Below are 23,572 nucleotides of genomic sequence, written 5' to 3'. Positions count from 1 at the left end.
CACAATAACTTTTGAATAGATTACAGCGAGTTGAGCAACAGGATACATGTTTAAGTCAATGACAGTATGTAATATAGGGGAGGTCCTCTATACATCTTTGCTTTGTACAGGGAGATTTGGTGTGTATGTATAAAGTATTATATTGTCACTTTAAGTATATATTGGTATTTCTAAAAGTTTCCTTACAGCTTTCTATGTCGTGATTAGTTGATATATTTTAAGGAGAATACATTACATAATGTCACAAAGGCTGTTTCTAAAAAATCATGATTAGAATTCAGGATACGAATTTTATATTAATTAACAGATTAAAGAGTTTCATGAGAGTGACTTCAAGAATGAGAGACATGATAATGAAATTAATAACAAATGCAAATGGCTGAGAGTGTTCTACCTGACATTGCTGGTATTTCTTCATACTGTCTACTTGACCGCTCACTCCAGCACTGTCCACTGCTCTTACGACTGGCCAGTGTGTCAGTGGGATAGTGAGAAGATGGTCTGTTGTCTCCATAAGATGTCACCTCTATTGGTTGACTGTATTTCTGCTGGAAAATACAATAGCAACAAAATATATTGTAATGGTATCATTTATAAATGTGAACCTGTTACATAGCTAATTCTTAAATATTGATGGGTACATGTATGTAATAATATACTATTAACAAGCTATTCTTCCTAACTGCCCATATGAGCACCTAACTAGAACAAGTTAACTAAAATTAGACACATCACAAATCATTATTTTATAGCTCACTCTGAAAAAGCAAATAGTGTCCATGGAATTTTTACATCTTCCTTTATTAGTTATACTACAAATTCATATTGTGCATGTGTCTGTATAATTGCCATACAAGCCTGGAGGCATCTGAACTGCTATATCAATAGTCTTCATAAAATTAGCAAAGATTCTATTGACAAATGGTAAGAACGTACAATGGTTAATTAAGTCACTGATGCTCTACAGTGTATGAATGAACCCTTGATACTCCTAATAGGGATTCTCTTGGATTTGAACAAGAAACAGAAGGCATTTGTCATCTCTGCACCATATCAGTAAATTCTTCAGAGCTAATCTAAACCAAAAGCATTTGGACAGCAAACAGTATTCTTAAATTTCCAAAGAGGAAAGTAACTTTCATGTAAACATGGTGCCATCTAATAGTCAATCAAAATAAGGCTTACCTTTGTAGACTTCTGAAGTGTTCTGTTCATCGTTGCTGTCTTCCAGTCTTCAGGATAGTAATGGCTCCTCGAATGACCATATCTGTCTGACATCTCTCCTCGATTACCTGACATCACAGGTACACTGTTGTTACCTTGATAGATCAACTGTCTCATCTCATTGCGGCATTGGTATGCCTGTTTCTCTTCTGCTGTTCTTTCAGATGAGCTATTTCTCACATTGTTACATCTCACAATACACAGGGTTATAGAAACCACAATAGCTATAGATACTATCACAGCTGCTACTACAATGATAATCAACAATGTCGCATCTATTGTGTTATCACTTGGTAGGTGCACAGCTGTGAACATTGGTGACGTCTTGTTACTAACAGTCAGTGTCAAAGACACACTAGTTGTTGCTGACAGAACTGGAGTACCACTGTCTTTCACAACAAACTCAAGCTCATATGATCCAGCATCATTTTGGTAAACTGTGCGAGAGTAAGATAACACACCAGTGAACGAATCCAGTTTAAATAACTGTCTCTCGTTACCTGAAACGATTTCATACCTGAGAAAAGCATTCATGTGACTGTCTATATCAGATGCTTTCAGAACTGTGATGTCGTTCTTACTTTGCGGATGATAGTGGACATTAAGAGTGAAAGGGTCAACACTAGGAAATGTAAAATATGGAGCATTATCATTTCTATCCAATACTTCCACTTCAACATTCACTGTGTTATTCAGAGATGGGCTTCCATTGTCTTTCACAAAAACCTCAAACTCATAGAAATCTCTGTGTTCTCTGTCTAAAGACTGGTTTGTTGAAATAAAGCCAGAGTTGATAATCTGGAATGGCAGACGATATTGCTGTTTATTTCTCAGAGAATAAGACAATTCACCTCCCTTACCAATATCTGGGTCTGTAGCATTGATAAAGCCAATAGGGAAATTAGCTTTGTCATTCTCATAGGTAAGGAACTTGAATGTGTCTTTCGTAAAGTGTGGTTCTACATCATTCACATCCAACACTTGGATTGACAGATCTTTATCAGTTTTCAGAGCAGGTAATCCTTTATCTTCACACGACACAGTAAAGTGATAATGTTCCTGTGTCTCTCTGTCTACTGCTTTCTTTAGAACTATTTTATATTCCTTCGATCCCATTGACTGTAGTTTGAATGTGTCGTCTTTGATATGACAGTTCACCTGTCCATTGTGTCCAACATCGTTGTCAGTGACCATCACATAAGCAATGAAACTACCAACTTTGATGTCTTCCAGAATGGTAGCTGTGTTGTGATTCTGTGTAGAAATAAAATTCACATCAATATTTGGGGGATTGTTGTGTTGGTTGATGACATTTACTATAACCGTTGCTATGGAACTCAGAGGAGGTGTGCCATCATCTCTGGCTTCAATGTATATTTTAAAAGACTCTTCTTTATCAATTTCTGAAGATGTAGCTAAATATAATTTCCCAGTATTTTCATCTAAATTAAAATGTCTCTTCACTTTCTCAGTAGTTTTCCTGGCAAAGTAATATGATATTTTACCATTCCTGCCAATATCTAAATCATTGGCTAATAATGTGACTACTGGAATATTCTTTTTATGTTTATGTTCAATAGAGACATTGTAGATACTTTGAGAAAATTGTGGTGCATTATCATTTTCATCTTCCACAGATATTTTCACATTTAAAACAGATTGTTTTGGTGGGTTTCCTCCATCTTTAGCAATGACTTCAATATCATAATTGTCCTTCTTTTCTCTGTCTAATTTCTCTTCTAAAATAATTCTTAACGTTGATATTTCATCAGTTTGTTTAGAAACTGATAAAGAAAAATGTCCATTATCTTTTTTTAATTCATAAGTAATTAAGTTGTTTTCTGGACTCATATCTTTGTCAATAGCATTAGGTATGGGTTTCTTCATACCTTTACCATCTCCTTCCCTAAAATGTAGAGTAATTTCTTTCTGAGTAAACTCAGGTTGGTGGTCATTGATGTCTTCTATTATGACTTTAATCTTTAAGATCTTCATAAATGTCTTGGATTTGTGAACAGCAACTTTAACGATTTCAAAACATTCTTTCTCATAACTACACACAGACTCAGCATCCAATGTCTCAACAGTGTACAGTTTACCTGTTCTCGTCACATTGAACAACTGTTCTCCCTTTTGTTGCAGTTGACTAAATGTAATTAAATCCTTATTCTTTAAGAAGGAGCTGTCTGATTTCTGTAAGTCAGTAGCAATGTCCCCTACATAGGTGTAGGGACTATTCTCTTCTTCAACATGGTATGTGATATCTTCACTTAGATAACAGTGGAAGAAAGTCAGTAAAACACAGAGAAATAGCAACATTTCTGAACTTGATATTAACACAGTGTCCAGGAAAAAGGTGGTTTGTAAAATTAAACCTGAAACAAAAAATATGTATCTCATATCAATAAGAAATGTATGGATTTGCAAACCAAGTTTCTTTTCTTTATTTCATTCATAAAAATATTTTCAATGAAGAGCAGCAATGCTACTCTTCTTAATATCATGTACAAGTGGACAAGAATTATATGACCAATTCTCACCAAATTTAATTATGTATATTAAGATTCAATGATTCATAGAATTTCTGAAGACTTAAAGAGTAAAAGTGGCACTTATTTCCAGATAAGTACTCTCAAACAAATATTAATCTGCCTAATTTTGAAGTAAATTAATTAAAGATGAGAAACGTGAATTGTGGGCAAGATCATAATTGATATTTTGACTCTCATTTTACAATGGAATCTAACTTCGCATCAATATTTTTACAGGTCAAAATACAAATATTTTATGGAACTTTGAGTTATTTCCCTTAAACATGACAAACAATTTTAAGTCGAGCAATTATCAATGAAAATATGCTTAGTTATGTACTTTACGTACGCACAGGTGTGTGTGTGTTTATGTGTGTGTGTGTGTGTGTGCTTGTGTGTGTGCTTGTGTGTGTGCTTGTGTGTATATATATATATATATATATATATATATATTGCACTTTCAGAATCTGGTTAATACATTTGTGATAATGCTATATATATATATATATATACAAAGCATTATCAAAATGTATTAACCAGTTTCAGAAAGTGCAATAATTATATGTTCATGAATTTTTAAAAATACACGTGAAATCGGACAATGAAGTTTCTAAGATTATTAAATAGTAATGATATGCTACCTGGTGGTTAGTTATTGATCAGTTTAAGATACTAAGCCAAATCGCTTTAACTCAACTCCAAGAAATAATTCCTGTCAATAGCACTAAATTCTAAAGAAATTATGAACAAAAGAATTCTATAACATAATACTGTCCATTACTTGACTCATCTGTTTATTGAAGAAAAAAGTCTTACAACAAATTAGACCAGAAGTAAAGAAAACATTCGTTTAGTAAGGTGAGTAAGACTTAGCTGATTACTTTAAACTTGATAGGTATGAGAGAATGGCATATACCTGTTTAAACGTCAAACTAATAATTTTAAATAAAGCCACCTAATGTAAATTTGACAATAATTAAATAATCAACAGATTTACAATTAATTGCGTCCTATAACTGAAAATGAAATAAAATTATGTAGAAAAAATCTAATATAAATACTTAATGAATGTATCTGAAATTAATTATTCTGAAATATGCATCAAATATTTGGAGACAACCTTTTTAGCGATCTGCAGGTGAATGTTTGTTATCTGTGATAGACTAAATTATTTTTGTGTAAATCTATGTCAGCACTTCTTGAGCAAAATTATGATCAAAGCATTCCAACCATGACCATCCCATAATTTTTCATATAGTGGTACATTACCATCATTAAAAAAACAATCAACAGATAAAGATTCACACTGGAACAGATAACAAGGAATAATTACCAAATCAATACTCTTCATGCAGTTTTAATACCAGGTATTCCTAATGGATTTACTAAATTAACAAATTTTGATTAAAACAAGGTATAAGCTTGGTTGTGTGATTAAGAAGTTTGCTTCCCAATCACATGGGTTTGGGTTCAGTCCCACTGCACGGCATCTTAGACAAGTGTCTTCTACTATAGCTGCAGTCTGACCAAATGCTTGCAAATGGATTTGGTAGACAGAAACTGAATGAAAGAAACCCATCGTGTGTGTAAGTGTCTCTCCCTCTCTTTGTATTACGTGACAGTTGTAAAAGAGTGACACTGTTATACAAGCAGTGAGGTTCTTTCCAATCATCTATTAAAACATGTCTGGCCAACAGTAAATATTACCTTATTTGGAAATAGGTGAGGTTTGGCAACAGGAAGGGCATTAGTCCATAGAAAATCTGACTCAATAAACATTTTCTGACCCATACAAACATGGAAAAGTGAATGTTAATAAAAACATGATGACAATGATCAAAGAACATACTAGAAAATGTTAGAAACACTTCTGGGTTATTGCTGAAAACATATTAAGTATGTAAACTAAAAACAATCATTTACTGATCAACATTGGCCATACTTGTACATTGAATTTGTTAAACACATTTCATAGACAACCAATATGAAATATTACATCATGAATACTGTTCAGTGACTGAACAAAAGAAGTGAATACAAAACTATACTCATCAATAACTCACGCAAAGCAATGAACATTTGCATCCACCCAAGACTAAACACACACACACACACACAATATACTATCACAAAAGTAATAATGGTTTCTAACTAATATTCTTTTTCTTAATTAAAATTTCTTATATGAACATGAATTGCAATGAATATATATATATATATATATATCAGAGGCAGTCCCTTCTATACATGTAGGATGTTCTAAAGCCATACAATGTCTGAGTGATAGATGAAGTAAAAATGAAATAAAAAAGGCAGACAAGATAAACAGTGTGAAAACACAAAAGATAAGAGAATATGCTTTGAGCAGAATGCTAGTGACAAGGATTGAACACACTCACTTCACTCTCTGTTTTTCACAATCTTTTCCATAACCAACTCATAAAGACATTAAATGAGAACAAACAGATCTAATATGGCCACCATTAGAACGTTACATTTTGATAATATAATATGGTTATATATGAAATCATTATTACACACAAGTGGATAAATAATATGGAATAACAAACTTACCTTCATTGTGTAAAATCCTTTGTTGTATAAACTGTGACTTGGTCCCAATGTTCTGTTGTTAATGGTTGTCTGTGTCACTGCTGCTATGGTGTGACAATGGCTTCATGTTGATGGAATAGTGTTGGTGGTGAGTCAGTAGGAACCAGCAGTTCCCTCTCAGTCTTCCTTTGTGGATGGGTGGTGTTTAGTGAGTGTGTATGTGTATGAGAGAGAGGAGTATATGAGTGATGCTTACTCTAGCCTCACTCATCAGTAATGCTTTCTCTAGCCTCACTTAGATGTTGCCTCAGAAGTAATGCTTTCTCTAGCCTCACTAAATGTTGCCTTTCCCCTCCACAAAGAAAGGAAAGAGAGGGACAACAAACTATCAGCTCCACTAACAGTCAGCCATGATAAGTCTATATAACACCAACATGTCTGATGTGGAGAGAGACTGACATAGAAATCCTTAGAACAGAGAGGTTATATTAACAAAATATGGCTGATGTTGTTAATGTGTGTGTAATTTAAAATGTAAATACAATATTGACAATAACAGTTAGTGTCTGTCTGACCTAGTTCTAAATTAATTCTCCCATTTAGAATGTAAAATGGAGAAATCAAAACTGTGAAATAAAGTATTATTTTTAAAATGTAATATCATCATTTTACTACTCAAATATATGTTATACAATTGTCTTATATTTGTTGCTTAAAATATTTTCAATTTTAAATTGTATTTCACGAGTAAAAATGTCAATCTATATTTTCTTAGTCATTCCTTTATCTTTAGTTTACCTAACAGAGCTATAAATGTATTCCTCTTACCTAAGCTGTAAAATTATTGTCTGAAACATACAAAGATATTCAGTCATATGTTGGCAATATTATTAACTAACTAATATATTTCTGTTGCTTTTAAATGTAGTGTGAATGTTGAAGGTGATATTATTTCTGTTGTGTTCCTTTCTCAGTCTCACTTAACTGACAACAACATCTGGTGTTGAAGGTAACTGTCTCTCTGGAGGTTTCACATATCTGTCTTGGTAATGGTCTCTCTCACTGCTGCTTGATACATCGGGTGGGGCACCACCATAGATTCCTGAAACATATATATCAATGGGTATTCAACGATTGACTTTAGTCAACAGTTCCTTCTTTTATATTAAGTGCTCTACAAAATAACTATTATAAAGAGATTAATACCTCACTATACGATTAGACCTATACAATCTTGAGCATATTACGTGACAATTAACTAATAAATAAAAAGAGATTTACACTTTTAATTTATAAATTTAATTCATAGTGATAAAACTATTAGAAATAACATTTTGGAAGTCCTCAAAATCCTAGTGTTTGTTTAGACTTCACTCCCAGACATATCAATGGGATAAATGATAAACACACCAAATAACATAGGTAAATGTGAATGTTTTACCTGACATTGCTGGTATTTCTTCATACTGTCTGCTTGACCGCTCACTCCAGCACTGTCCACTGCTCTTACGACTGGCCAGTGTGTCAGTGGGATAGTGAGAAGATGGTCTGTTGTCTCCATAAGATGTCACCTCAATGGGTTGACTGTATTTCTGCTGTTAAAGAAAACAAAAACAACAATGACTTGATTTGTCCAAGAAAAACATTTGGGAATTCTGGATGCTTACTGTTTTGGGGTGTAAAGGTTAGGGAAAAAGGTTAGTGTGAGATATGGGAGAGGAGACCACAGTAAAAGTTTTGAGACTGGAATGAGTTTTCATTTTCAGCAAGCTATTCATAGAAAGAGTCCATGGCAGTGGTAAGAGAAGAAGAAATGAGAAGGAACATCTCAGACGCAGAGGTTAGTGCATTGCTTAGTGAGTCTTCACTGATCACTAAAAGAAACATTGTTTGAAAATTTTTCAAGTCAACACTAAGATGCAGAAGGTAGCTCAGAGATTTTAGATAATTATAACTACACATCTATTGACGAGAAGAAATAAGTGCCATAATGATAAATTATTGCCAAGAAAGGAGGATACCTCATGAAATATTAACTATTTAACATTAATTAAAAATCAAGGATGTTTGTGTGTGAAGTAGCAGTGATAACATTTCAGCTTTATAGGTCAAGGCATGTGAGATCATTAGATTCGAGGATTTTGATAAAAACTTCACACAAACACAACTCAAGAAGCTTCTATTCAACCTAAAACACTCACAAAATATTCTTTGTTTCCTTACAAGAAGTAGTGGTCTTAGATCCATTATTTTTAGAAAAAGGACAGGATAGCCACAATCTATAAATTCACGTTTCCAGTTACGTTGCATCTCCATATATTGATGAACCATATCACTTTGACTCTGCTTTTCTACCTTCACTTACAGAAGCCTCGACTCTCAGAGGTCCCACCCTGGGCGACTCAGCTTACTCATCTCTTCTCCTCTAGTCAATCGTATTGCCAGCCTTTCTGTACCCTACAACAACCACTTAATCTTTCTGCCTCAGAACATCTTCCCCACTGAAATTCACTCTATTCCCATACTTCTCCAGCTGTTTTATACTAGTAATTAATTATTCAAGAGAATAAGCTACATTAACCTCAATTGTGATGGTCAAGGAGTAAGTCCCTACATCTGGTAAAAACCCTTATGCAACAGAAAAAAAAACTTGTATATTTATATGCCAGTGTAATGATTTATATAAATATTGAATGTCGTTACAGTCAAATAATAATAAAATATCACAGACATTTGGTGTAGATGAGCAACATAACATACCAGAAATAACAATTTCTACACTAAACACATAATTCTAAAAGAGTACAAAATAAACTAAAACTAAATTCTGAATTAGAAGCAGCTCTAATACTATAAACATAATTGATGTCACAAACTTAATAAATGTGTTTTGTTTGAAGAGTTACAAGTCACAGGATTTCATCCATGGAAAGTTTCTTTAAGACATACGTTGAAGAACACTGAATACTTCAAAACCAAACAAAACAGATGAAATACACAATTGATAATGTTATACAGACATTGTTGGATAATAATTATGGAAATAATATCTAAAACTATATTTATGAAAATATAAAGATTACACTAAAAGTATAAATGAAGTTGTTATCCAGAGGAGATTCAAGAGAATACCGAAATAGAAGATTAATACATATTTTCATGCTTTTTGGCAAACTTCAGTTCACTGTCGGTGTCTTTTATTTATATAGTTCTTAATTGAACATTAACTACTAACAAACACTCAATCCAAATAAAGCTTACCTTTGTAGACTTCTGAAGTGTCCGACTCATTGTTGACGTCTTCCAGTCTTCAGGATAGTAATGGCTTCTCGAATGACCATATCTGTCTGACATCTCTCCTCGATTACCTGACATCACAGGTACACTGTTGTTACCTTGATAGATCAACTGTCTCATCTCATTGCGACATTGGTATGCCTGTTTCTCTTCTGCTGTTCTTTCAGATGAGCTATTTCTCACATTGTTACATCTCACAATACACAGGGTTATAGAAACCACAATAGCTATAGATACTATCACAGCTGCTACTACAATGATAATCAACAATGTCGCATCTATTGTGTTATCACTTGGTAGGTGCACAGCTGTGAACATTGGTGACGTCTTGTTACTAACAGTCAGTGTCAAAGACACACTAGTTGTTGCTGACAGAACTGGAGTACCACTGTCTTTCACAACAAACTCAAGCTCATATGATCCGGCATCATTTTGGTAAACTGTGCGAGAGTAAGATAACACACCAGTGAACGAATCCAGTTTAAATAACTGTCTCTCGTTACCTGAAACGATTTCATACCTGAGAAAAGCATTCATGTGACTGTCTATATCAGATGCTTTCAGAACTGTGATGTCGTTCTTACTTTGCGGATGATAGTGGACATTAAGAGTGAAAGGGTCAACACTAGGAAATGTAAAATATGGAGCATTATCATTTCTATCCAATACTTCCACTTCAACATTCACTGTGTTATTCAGAGATGGGCTTCCATTGTCTTTCACAAAAACCTCAAACTCATAGAAATCTCTGTGTTCTCTGTCTAAAGACTGGTTTGTTGAAATAAAGCCAGAGTTGATAATCTGGAATGGCAGACGATATTGCTGTTTATTTCTCAGAGAATAAGACAATTCACCTCCCTTACCAATATCTGGGTCTGTAGCATTGATAAAGCCAATAGGGAAATTAGCTTTGTCATTCTCATAGGTAAGGAACTTGAATGTGTCTTTCGTAAAGTGTGGTTCTACATCATTCACATCCAACACTTGGATTGACAGATCTTTATCAGTTTTCAGAGCAGGTAATCCTTTATCTTCACACGACACAGTAAAGTGATAATGTTCCTGTGTCTCTCTGTCTACTGCTTTCTTTAGAACTATTTTATATTCCTTCGATCCCATTGACTGTAGTTTGAATGTGTCGTCTTTGATATGACAGTTCACCTCTCCATTGTGTCCAACATCATCATCAGTGACCATCACATAAGCAATGAAACTACCAACTTTGATGTCTTCCAGAATGGTGGCTGTGTTGTGATTCTGTGTAGAAATAAAATTCACATCAATATTTGGGGGATTGTTGTGTTCATTGATGACATTTATCTGAATTATTGCTACAGAGCTCAGCGGAGGACTGCCATCATCACTGGCTTCAATGTATAATTTTAAAGACTCATCCTTATCAATTTCTGAAGATGTAGCTAAATATAATTTCCCAGTATTTTCATCTAAATTAAAATGTCTCTTCATTTTCTCAGCAGTTTTCCTGGCAAAGTAATATGATATTTTACCATTCCTGCCAATATCTAAATCACTGGCAGATAATGTGACTACTGGAATATTCTTTTTATGTTTATGTTCTATAGAGACATTGTAGATAGTTTGCGAAAAGAGAGGTGTGTTATCATTTTCATCTTCCACAGATATTTTAACATTTAAAATAGATTGTTTTGGTGGAGTTCCCCCATCTTTAGCAATGACTTCAATATTGTAGCTGTCTTTTGTTTCTCTGTCTAATTTATCTTCTAAAATAATTCCCAATCTTGATATTCCATTAGTATGTTTTGCAACTAGTAAAGAGAAATACTGATTTTCCTTTTTTAATTCATACTTAATTAAACTATTTTTATAACCCATATCTTTATCAACAGCATTTTGTATTGATCTCTTCGTGCCTTTGCCATCTGTTTCAGAAAATTGAATATTGACTTCTTCAGTTGGAAATTCAGGCTGGTGGTCATTGATGTCTTCTATTATGACTTTAATCTTTAAGATCTTCATAAATGTCTTGGATTTGTGAACAGCAACTTTAACGATTTCAAAACATTCTTTCTCATAACTACACACAGACTCAGCATCCAATGTCTCAACAGTGTACAGTTTACCTGTTCTCGTCACATTGAACAACTGTTCTCCCTTTTGTTGCAGTTGACTAAATGTAATCAAATCCTTATTCTTTAAGAAGGAGCTGTCTGCTTTCTGTAAGTCAGTAGCAATGTCCCCTATATAGGTATAGGGACTATTCTCTTCTTCAACGTGGTAAGTGATATCTTCACTTGAATAACAATGAGAAAATGTCAATAAAATACAGAGACACAACAGCATCTCTGGTCGTGATGTCCAGGAATTTGGTAGATTCACATTATTAATCTGTAAAATAAATAGATAGCTTGTAGTGGGAAGAAATAAAAAAAATTTGTGAAAGACTATTTTAGTAATGAATAAATAATCTCCTTCTTATAAGAATACACCAAAAGTAGGACTGAAGTAAAGTATCCCAGGGGGAACTTACTGCTCACTAAATATATTGTCTGCCATATATTTTACGGCAAGTTGAAGATCTTTACTTATCTGGAATTGTCTTTGCAATAATAATGAGAAGGCAATATTTTGGACAATTAATTCATATGATTTAACAGGTTCTTCTCATAAGGCATATAACTTGTGACTACTTAAACAGCCCAGTTTCTTATTCTAATAATTAATTTGTAATTAATCTTATAGAATATTGTTCAAAGTTACATTCATTATAAAACTGCTCCAATTTGCCAAACTTCATAAAGATAATAACCACCATATTCCCATACTCTCAAAATAATTAACTGATTAAAAAAAAATTATACAAGGTGCTGACACTTGAACATAGACATTACAGACTTCACGAAAAATTATAAAATATGACAAAATAATTAAACGTTTTGTTTATAGCCTAATAGGAAAATAATGTTTCCTTCAGTTATACAGCCTAAATTGAGTTCGCTCCCTTGAACAGGATTACCACCAGCAAACGAAATTATTTTGCATTGAGTTTCTCTTATTTCTTTGGTCCCCGAATGAAAATGTAAATATATGTAAAATAATTATCGGTAACGCCGTTCTGCAAATAACTCGACGTAATTCACAAGAACACAGTAGAATACATAAGTGGGCAAGAGTGTATTTGTGCATGTGTGCAATAAATTCAATGTTATTTTGTTGTTAAATTATACATTAATTACTGATAAAACTATATTTGTTGATGTGACATTGTTTAAAAAATATTAGTATACTACAAATAATGTAGTATTCAGGAAACCACTGTCAGACATGGAAAGGGTAAAGTTTAAGGCAGGAATATGTGGTTACAACAATTCTGCTAGAACAGAAGAGATGAAAAACAAAATATAAATTCAAACCACATACAATTTGTCTGACGATTATAATGGCACCAAAGATGGACATCTGGTCATCATTCACAAAACACTATGATAATATTAAGAAGCAGATATTCCAGAAAAGAGAAGATATAAACTAGAAGCTATTTAAATGACAAATTTAGAAAAGTCATTTAGTGAAATGAAGTTATGGAAACCAAACAAATATTCACTTTTCAACCATCAAATTGAATCATAATCAATCAATATGGCCTTTTTATATTACAATATCTATCATTCAGTTCCAGTTATATTGCAATAACATAGTAATGGCAAGGATGATATCATCATCCTCATCATCGTTTATAACGTCCATCTTCCATGCTAGCACGGGTGGGATGGTACCACAAGAGCCTGCACCAGACTTCTGTGACTGTTTAGGCAGGATTTTTACAGATGGATGCCCTTTCTAACACCAACCACTTGTAATTTTTTTGGAAGTTACATTCTACACTAAAGCTTGGTAAAACTATATTTATTGATGTGACATATTCCTGTCTTAACCTTTACCTGTTCCATGCCCCAATGCTACATGACATTGATGCCTCTGTCTGACAATGCTTTTTCATGGATGTAACATTATGTGTTGTATACTAATATCTTTTAAACGATGTCAGATCAACAAATATGGTTCTATAAGTAATTAGTGTATAATATAACTTCACAAAAAATTACAAGTGACTATTTTTTAAAAATTTTGTAAAACAACTCTACACTAAATTGATAGAGGACATGCTTGAGATGACATTTTTTAAAATATCCGATTATGATGAATATCATACCAATAATTTTTTAGGTTTCACACATCAGGTGTGGTTCATTAGCCTAGAAAGAATCCTAGGTAGATGAATTTGAAATTTATAAATGGAAGGACTAATAATCTTTACTATTGTAGGCACAGGGCCTGAAATTTGGGGATAGGGAGCTAGTCATTTACATCAACCCCAGTGTTCAAGTGGCACTTGTATAACTGACCCCATTAAGATGAAGGGTAATGTTGGCCTTGGTGGAAATTGAACTCAGAATGTAAAGACAGCCAAAATGCCACTAAGCATTTCATCTGGCATGCTAATGATTCAGCCAGTTCCCTGCCTTAAATGAAAGAAGTAATAATGATACAAGACGAGATATACAGAAATTAACCAATTAATGTATTTAGACAAACAAACACACACACACACACTTAAACATCATAAAACACATAAAAATACATACAACAATATCCATATCAATTTTTATTCATACTTTTCTTTCTTGTTACTACACAGTCAAATGTTAGTTTTATAATATATTTTATTATATTATTACTATAATTTCATACATATGGAAATAGTCTGCCACCGAGATATTTCAGAGAAATTCCTATAAAGCGTCTGTATCAATTTATCAGTACACAATCATTTAGAAGAAACTAGATAAGAATAAGGAAACAAGTACATGAAAACCTGGGAACATTAAAAATATAGTATATTGAAATAATGGACATTATATTCCTAAACAGTTTTTCTTTTCCTAGAGCTGTTATCAAAATATTCAACAGCCATGTCTGAAAAGAAGACATTCAATATGAACTGACACAGATCTAATATGGCCACCATCAGAATATTATATTTTCATATTACAAGAAGGCTACATATGAAATCATTATTTCACGTAATTTGAATAAATAATATTGAACAATAAACTTACCTTCATTGTGTAAAATCCTTTGTTGTATAAACTGTGACTTGGTCCCAATGTTCTGTTGTTAATGGTTGTCTGTGTCACTGCTGCTATGGTGTGACAATGGCTTCATGTTGATGGAATAGTGTTGGTGGTGAGTCAGTGGGAACCAGCAGTTCCCTCTCAAGTCTTCCTCTGTGGATGTGCGGTGTTTAGTGAGTGTGTGCATGGGTGTGAGTGAGAGACAGAGAGAGGAAGAGAGATGGGTGATGCTCACTCCAGCCTCACTCACACTTGATGTGTTTTCCCTCACAATGAAAAGAGAGGGACAACAAACTATCAGCTCCACTAACAGTCAGCCATGATAAGTCTATATAACACCAACATGCCTGATGTGGAGAGAGACTGACATAGAAATCCTTAGAACAGAGAGGTTATATTAACAAAATATGGCTGATGTTGTTAATGTGTGTGTAATTTAAAATGTAAATACAATATTGACAATAACAGTTAGTGTGTGTGTGTCTGACCTAATTCTAAACTAAATCTCCTTTTTAGCAAATTTAAGGCTGCCATGTAAACTATATTTATATTTAAAATGTAATGGAGGCATTTTACATCATAAAGTTGTTGATATTTATTGCTTGAAAACATTTTTTAATGTCAAACTTTACTTCACTGGGAGGAATATATATCAGTGATTTCTTCCAATATTGCATTTACCTCCTTTCGTTTACCTAACAATAGAGTGTTGTGAATTGATTAATCAGAACAATTGATGTTATATCAGTTTTTATCTGCAGAAACCTGCCCCAGATGTACACATTTCAAATACTTTGTCTGAAACACATACAAAGATATTCAGTCATATGTTGCCAATATTATTTACTAACTAAAATATTTCTGTTGTTTTAAATGTTGTGTGAATGTTGAAGGTGATATTATTTCTGTTGTGTTCCTTTCTCAGTCTCACTTAACTGACAACAACATCTGGTGTTGAAGGTAACTGTCTCTCTGGAGGTTTCACATATCTGTCTTGATAATGGTCTCTCTCACTGGTGCTTGATACATCGGGTGGGGCACCACCATAGATTCCTGAAACATATATATCAATGGGTATTCAACGATTGACTTTAGTCAACTTTTCCTTCTTTCATATTAAATGCTCTACAAAATAACTATTATAAAGGGATTAATACCTCACTATACGATTAGACCTATACAATGTTGAGCATATTACGTGACAATTAACTAATAAATAAAAAGAGATTTACACTTTTAATCTATAAATTTAATTCATAGTGATAAAACTATTAGAAATAACATTTTGGAAGTCCTCAAAATCCTAGTGTTTGTTTAGACTTCACTCCCGGATATATCAATGGGATAAATGATAAACACACCAATTAAGATGGATAAATGAAATTGTTTTACCTGACATTGCTGGTATTTCTTCATACTGTCTGCTTGACCGCTCACTCCAGCACTGTCCACTGCTCTTACGACTGGCCAGTGTGTCAGTGGGATAGTGAGAAGATGGTCTGTTGTCTCCATAAGATGTCACCTCAATGGGTTGACTGTATTTCTGCTGTTAAAGAAAACAAAAACAACAATGACTTGATTTGTCCAAGAAAAACATTTGGGAATTCTGGATGCTTACTGTTTTGGGGTGTAAAGGTTAGGGAAAAAGGTTAGTGTGAGATATGGGAGAGGAGACCACAGTAAAAGTTTTGAGACTGGAATGAGTTTTCATTTTCAGCAAGCTATTCATAGAAAGAGTCCATGGCAGTGGTAAGAGAAGAAGAAATGAGAAGGAACATCTCAGACGCAGAGGTTAGTGCATTGCTTAGTGAGTCTTCACTGATCACTAAAAGAAACATTGTTTGAAAATTTTTCAAGTCAACACTAAGATGCAGAAGGTAGCTCAGAGATTTTAGATAATTATAACTACACATCTATTGACGAGAAGAAATAAGTGCCATAATGATAAATTATTGCCAAGAAAGGAGGATACCTCATGAAATATTAACTATTTAACATTAATTAAAAATCAAGGATGTTTGTGTGTGAAGTAGCAGTGATAACATTTCAGCTTTATAGGTCAAGGCATGTGAGATCATTAGATTCGAGGATTTTGATAAAAACTTCACACAAACACAACTCAAGAAGCTTCTATTCAACCTAAAACACTCACAAAATATTCTTTGTTTCCTTACAAGAAGTAGTGGTCTTAGATCCATTATTTTTAGAAAAAGGACAGGATAGCCACAATCTATATGTTCATTCTTCCAGTTATGTTGCATCTCCATATATTGATGGACCATATCACTTTGACTCTGCTTTTCTACCTTCACTTACAGAAGCCTCGACTCTCAGAGGTCCCACCCTGGGCGACTCAGCTTACTCATCTCTTCTCCTCTAGTCAATCGTATTGCCAGCCTTTCTGTACCCTACAACAACCACTTAATCTTTCTGCCTCAGAACATCTTCCCCACTGAAATTCACTCTATTCCCATACTTCTCCAGCTGTTTTATACTAGTAATTAATTATTCAAGAGAATAAGCTACATTAACCTCAATTGTGAGGGTCAAGGACACAGGCCCTACATCTGGACCAAACCCTTATGCAACAGAAAAAAAAAACTTGTATATTTATATGCCAGTGTAATGATTTATTTAAATATTGAATGTCGTTACAGTCAAACAATAATAAAATATCGCAGACTGGTGTAGATGAGCAACATAACATACCAGAAATAACAATTTCTACTCTTAACTCATAATTCTAAAAGAGTACAAAATAAACTGAAACTAAATTCTGAATTAGAAGCAGCTCTAATACTATAAACATAATTGATGTCACAAACTTAATATATGTGTTTTGTTTGAAGAGTTACAAGTCACAGGATTTCATCCATGGAAAGTTTCTTTAAGACATACGTTGAAGAACACTGAATACTTCAAAACCAAACAAAACAGATGAAATACACAATTGATAATGTTATACAGACATTGTTGGATAATAATTATGGAAATAATATCTAAAACTATATTTATGAAAATATAAAGATTACACTAAAAGTATAAATGAAGTTGTTATCCAGAGGAGATTTAAGAGAATACCGAAATAGAAGATTAATACATATTTTCATGCTTTTTGGCAAACTTCAGTTCACTGTCGATGTCTTCTATTCAAATACTTCTTAATTGAACATTAACTACTAACAAACACTCAATCCAAATAAGGCTTACCTTTGTAGACTTCTGAAGTGATCTGCTCATTGTCGATGTCTTCCAGTCTTCAGGATAGTAATGGCTCCTCGAATGACCGTATCTGTCTGACATCTCTCCTCGATTACCTGACATCACAGGTACACTGTTGTTACCTTGATAGATCAACTGTCTCATCTCATTGCGACATTGGTATGCCTGTTTCTCTTCTGCTGTTCTTTCAGATGAGCTATTTCTCACATTGTTACATCTCACAATACACAGGGTTATAGAAACCACAATAGCTATAGATACTATCACAGCTGCTACTACAATGATAATCAACAATGTCGCATCTATTGTGTTATCACTTGGTAGGTGCACAGCTGTGAACATTGGTGACGTCTTGTTACTAACAGTCAGTGTCAAAGACACACTAGTTGTTGCTGACAGAACTGGAGTACCACTGTCTTTCACAACAAACTCAAGCTCATATGATCCGGCATCATTTTGGTAAACTGTGCGAGAGTAAGATAACACACCAGTGAACGAATCCAGTTTAAATAACTGTCTCTCGTTACCTGAAACGATTTCGTACCTGAGAAAAGCATTCATGTGACTGTCTATATCAGATGCTTTCAGAACTGTGATGTCGTTCTTACTTTGCGGATGATAGTGGACATTAAGAGTGAAATGGTCAACACTAGGAAATGTAAAATATGGAGCATTATCATTTCTATCCAATACTTCCACTTCAACATTCACTGTGTTATTCAGAGATGGGCTTCCATTGTCTTTCACAAAAACCTCAAACTCATAGAAATCTCTGTGTTCTCTGTCTAAAGACTGGTTTGTTGAAATAAAGCCAGAGTTGATAATCTGGAATGGCAGACGATATTGCTGTTTATTTCTCAGAGAATAAAACAATTCACCTCCCTTACCAATATCTGGGTCTGTAGCATTGATAAAGCCAATAGGGAAATTAGCTTTGTCATTCTCATAGGTAAGGAACTTGAATGTGTCTTTCGTAAAGTGTGGTTCTACATCATTCACATCCAACACTTGGATTGACAGATCTTTATCAGTTTTCAGAGCAGGTAATCCTTTATCTTCACACGACACAGTAAAGTGATAATGTTCCTGTGTCTCTCTGTCTACTGCTTTCTTTAGAACTATTTTATATTCCTTCGATCCCATTGACTGTAGTTTGAATGTGTTGTCTTTGATATGACAGTTCACCTGTCCATTGTGTCCAACATCATTGTCAGTGACCATCACATAAGCAATGAAACTACCAACTTTGATGTCTTCCAGAATGGTAGCTGTGTTGTGATTCTGTGTAGAAATAAAATTCACATCAATATTTGGGGGATTGTTGTGTTCATTGATAACATTTATCTGAATTATTGCTACGGAGCTCAGTGGAGGACTGCCATCATCTCTGGCTTCAATGTATAATTTTAAAGATTCATCCTTATCAATTTCTGAAGATGTAGCTAAATATAATTTCCCAGTATTTTCATCTAAATTAAAATGTCTCTTCATTTTCTCAGCAGTTTTCCTGGCAAAGTAATATGATATTTTACCATTCCTGCCAATATCTAAATCACTGGCAGATAATGTGACGACTGGAATATTCTTTTTATGTTTATGTTCAATAGAGACATTGTAAATACTTTGCGAAAAGAGAGGTGTATTATCATTTTCATCTCTTACAGATATTTTAACATTTAAAACAGATTCTTTTGGTGGAGTTCCTCCATCTTTAGCAATGACTTCAATATTGTAACTGTCCTTCTTTTCTCTGTCTAATTTCTCTTCTAAAATAATTCCCAATGTTAATATTCCATTAGTATGTTTGGCAACTAGTAAAGAGAAATACTGATCTTCCTTTTTTAATTCATATGTAATTAAACTATTTTTATAACCCATATCTTTATCAACAGCATTGGGTATTGATAGTTTTGATCCTTTACCATCTCTCTCTGAAAATTGGATGTTGACTTCTTCAGTTGGAAACTCAGGTTGGTGGTCATTGATGTCTTCTATTATGACTTTAATCTTTAAGATCTTCATAAATGTCTTGGATTTGTGAACAGCAACTTTAACGATTTCAAAACATTCTTTCTCATAACTACACACAGACTCAGCATCCAATGTCTCAACAGTGTACAGTTTACCTGTTCTCGTCACATTGAACAACTGTTCTCCCTTTTGTTGTAGTTGACTAAATGTAATTAAATCCTTATTCTTTAAGAAGGAGCTGTCTGATTTCTGTAGGTCAGTAGCAATGTCCCCTACATAGGTATAGGGACTATTCTCTTCTTCAACATGATATGTGATATCTTCACTTGAATAACAATGAGAAAAAGTCAATAAAATACAGAGACACAACAGCATCTCTGGTCGTGATGTCCAGGAATTTGGCAGATTCACATTATTAATCTGTAAAATAAATAGATAGCTTGTAATGGGAAGAAATTTAAAATATTTTGTGAAAACTATTTTAGTAATGAATAAATAATCTCCTTCTAATAAGAAAACATACCAAAAGTAGGACTGAAGTAAAGTATCCCAGGGGGAACTTACTGCTCACTAAATATACATTGTCTGCCATATATTTTATGGCAAGTTGAAGATCTTTACTTATCTGGAATTGTCTTTGCAATAATAATGAGAAGGCAATAATTTGGACAATTAATTCATATGATTTAACAGGTTCTTCTCATAAGGCAGATAACTTGTGACTACTTAAACAGCCCAGTTTCTTATTCTAATAATTAATTGTAATTAATCTTATAGAATATTGTTCAAAGTTATATTCATTATAAAACTGCTCCAATTGTCCAAACTTCATAAAGATAATAACCACCATATTCCCATACTCTCAAAATAATTAACTGATTAAAAAAAAATTATACAAGTTGCTGACACTTCAACATAGACATTACATACTTCACGAAGAATTATAAAATATGACAAAATAATTAAACATTTTGTTTATAGCCTAATGGGAAAATAATGTTTCCTTCAGTTATACAGCCGAAATTGAGTTCGCTCCCTTGAACAGGATTACCACCAGCAAACGAAATTATTTTGCATTGAGTTTCTCTTATTTCTTTGGTCCCCGAATGAAAATGTAAATATATGTAAAATAATTATCGGTAACGCCGTTCTGCAAATAACTCGACGTAATTCACAAGAACACAGTAGAATACATAAGTGGGGAAGAGTGTATTTGTGCATGTGTGCAATAAATTCAATGTTGTTCTGTTGTTTTATTGTACATTAATTACTGATAAAACTATATTTGTTGATGTGACATTGTTTAAAAAATATTAGTATACTACAAATAATGTAATAGTCAGGAAACCATTGTCAGACATGGAAAGGGTAAAGTTGAAGACAGGAATATGTGGTTACAACAATTCTAATAAAACAGAAGAGATGAAAAACAAAATATAAATTCAAACCACATACAAGTTGTCTGACGGTTATAATGGCACCAAAGATGGACATCTGGTCATCATTCACATAACACTATGATAATATTAAGAAGCAGATATTCCAGAAAAGAGAAGATATAAACTAGAAGCTATTTAAATGACAAATTTAGAAAAGTCATTTAGTGAAATGAAGTTATGGAAACCAAACAAATATTCACTTTTCAACCATAAAATTAAATCATTATCAATCAATATGGCCTTTTTATATTACAGTATCTATCATTCAGTTCCAGTTATATTGCAATAACATAGTAATGGCAAGGATATCATCATCATTATCATCATCATCGTTTATAACGTCCATCTTCCATGCTAGCACAGGTGGGATGGTACCACAAGAGCCTGCACCAGACTTCTGTGACTGTTTAGGCAGAATTTTTACAGCTGGATGCCCTTCCTAACACCAACCACTTGTAATTTTTTTGGAAGTTACATTCTACACTAATTCCTGATAAAACTATATTTAATGATGTGACATATTCCTGTCTTAACCTTCAAAAAATATAGTTCTATAAGTAATTAGTGTATAACTTTACAAAAATTTACAAGTGACTATTTCTTAAATTTTGTAAAACAACCCTACACTAAATTAATAAAGGACATGCTTAAGATGACATTTTTTAAAATATCCGATTATGATGAATATCATACCAATAATTTTTTAGGTTTCACACATCAGGTATGGTTCATTAGCTTAGAAATAATCCTAGGTAGATGAATCTGAAATTTATAAATGTAAGGACTAATAATCTTTACTATTGTAGGCACAGGGCCTGAAATTTGGGGATAGGGAGCTAGTCATTTACATCAACCCCAGTGTTCAAGTGGCACTTGTATAACTGACCCCATTAAGATGAAGGGTAATGTTGGCCTTGGTGGAAATTGAACTCAGAATGTAAAGACAGCCAAAATGCCACTAAGCATTTCATCTGGCATGCTAATGATTCAGCCAGTTCCCTGCCTTAAATGAAAGAAGTAATAATGATACAAGACGAGATATACAGAAATTAACCAATTAATGTATTTAGACAAACAAACACACACACACACACTTAAACATCATAAAACACATAAAAATACATACAACAATATCCATATCAATTTTTATTCATACTTTTCTTTCTTGTTACTACACAGTCAAATGTTAGTTTTATAATATATTTTATTATATTATTACTATAATTTCATACATATGGAAATAGTCTGCCACCGAGATATTTCAGAGAAATTCCTATAAAATGTCTGTATCAATTTATCAGTACACAATCATTTAGAAGAAACTAGATAAGAATAAGGAAACAAGTACATGAAAACCTGGGAACATTAAAAATATAGTATATTGAAATAATGGACATTATATTCCTAAACAGTTTTTCTTTTCCTAGAGCTGTTATCAAAATATTCAACAGCCATGTCTGAAAAGAAGACATTCAATATGAACTGACACAGATCTAATATGGCCACCATCAGAATATTATATTTTGATATTACAGGAAGGCTACATATGAAATCATTATTTCACGTAATTTGAATAAATAATATTGAACAATAAACTTACCTTCATTGTGTGTAAAATCCTTTGTTGTATAAACTGTGACTTGGTCCCAATGTTCTGTTGTTAATGGTTGTCTGTGTCACTGCTGCTATGGTGTGACAATGGCTTCATGTTGATGGAATAGTGTTGGTGGTGAGTCAGTGGGAACCAGCAGTTCCCTCTCAAGTCTTCCTCTGTGGATGTGTGGTGTTTAGTGAGTGTGTGCATGGGTGTGAGTGAGAGACAGAGAGAGGAAGAGAGATGGGTGATGCTCACTCCAGCCTCACTCACACTTGATGTGTTTTCCCTCACAATGAAAAGAGAGGGACAACAAACTATCAGCTCCACTAACAGTCAGCCATGATAAGTCTATATAACACCAACATGTCTGATGTGGAGAGAGACTGACATAGAAATCCTTAGAACAGAGAGGTTATATTAACAAAATATGGCTGATGTTGTTAATGTGTGTGTAATTTAAAATGTAAATACAATATTGACAATAACAGTTAGTGTGTGTCTGACCTAATTCTAAACTAAATCTCCTTTTTAGCAAATTTAAGGCTGCCATGTAAACTATATTTATATTTAAAATGTAATGGAGGCATTTTACATCATAAAGTTGTTGATATTAATTTCTTGAAA

General features: G+C 33.4%; 2 protein-coding genes across 2 annotated transcripts in view; both read right to left on the bottom strand.

Annotated features, from left to right (window-relative positions):
- The window catches only part of LOC115219393 (protein dachsous-like), an 85,403-nt gene extending 78,918 nt beyond the window's left edge, over positions 1-6,485 (bottom strand). The window contains exons 1-3 of the mRNA XM_036509392.1: positions 6,330-6,485; positions 1,186-3,599; positions 395-548 (exon numbers count right to left, since the gene is read on the bottom strand). Of these exons, the coding sequence (XP_036365285.1) occupies positions 395-548; positions 1,186-3,543 (2,512 nt within the window). The 5' untranslated portion in view covers positions 3,544-3,599; positions 6,330-6,485. The remainder of the gene's footprint in view (positions 1-394; positions 549-1,185; positions 3,600-6,329) is intronic.
- A 742-nt stretch (positions 6,486-7,227) lies between these two features.
- LOC115219391 lies at positions 7,228-23,532 on the bottom strand. The gene is made up of 7 exons (XM_029789552.2): positions 22,952-23,532; positions 17,930-20,332; positions 16,112-16,265; positions 15,654-15,772; positions 9,570-11,972; positions 7,750-7,903; positions 7,228-7,410 (listed from the first exon to the last, which is right to left on the bottom strand). Exons 1-7 carry the CDS (start codon positions 22,955-22,957, stop codon positions 7,289-7,291), a joined length of 5,361 nt encoding a protein of 1,786 aa, XP_029645412.2. The 5' UTR covers positions 22,958-23,532; the 3' UTR covers positions 7,228-7,288.
- Positions 23,533-23,572: the final 40 nt, after the last annotated feature.

This window comes from Octopus sinensis, linkage group LG14, assembly GCF_006345805.1.
Source record: "Octopus sinensis linkage group LG14, ASM634580v1, whole genome shotgun sequence".
NCBI classification, from domain to species: Eukaryota; Metazoa; Mollusca; class Cephalopoda; order Octopoda; family Octopodidae; genus Octopus; species Octopus sinensis.
This window is presented reverse-complemented; position numbering and strand designations above follow the sequence as displayed.

Coding starts and splice junctions, on each gene's coding strand:
- LOC115219391 (XM_029789552.2), bottom strand. Junction 15,773..16,111: donor AGAAATACCAGCAATGTCAG/GTAAAACAATTT, acceptor TATATGTTTCAG/GAATCTATGGTGGTGCCCCA. Junction 11,973..15,653: donor CACCAGATGTTGTTGTCAGT/TAAGTGAGACTG, acceptor TTTATTTTACAG/ATTAATAATGTGAATCTACC.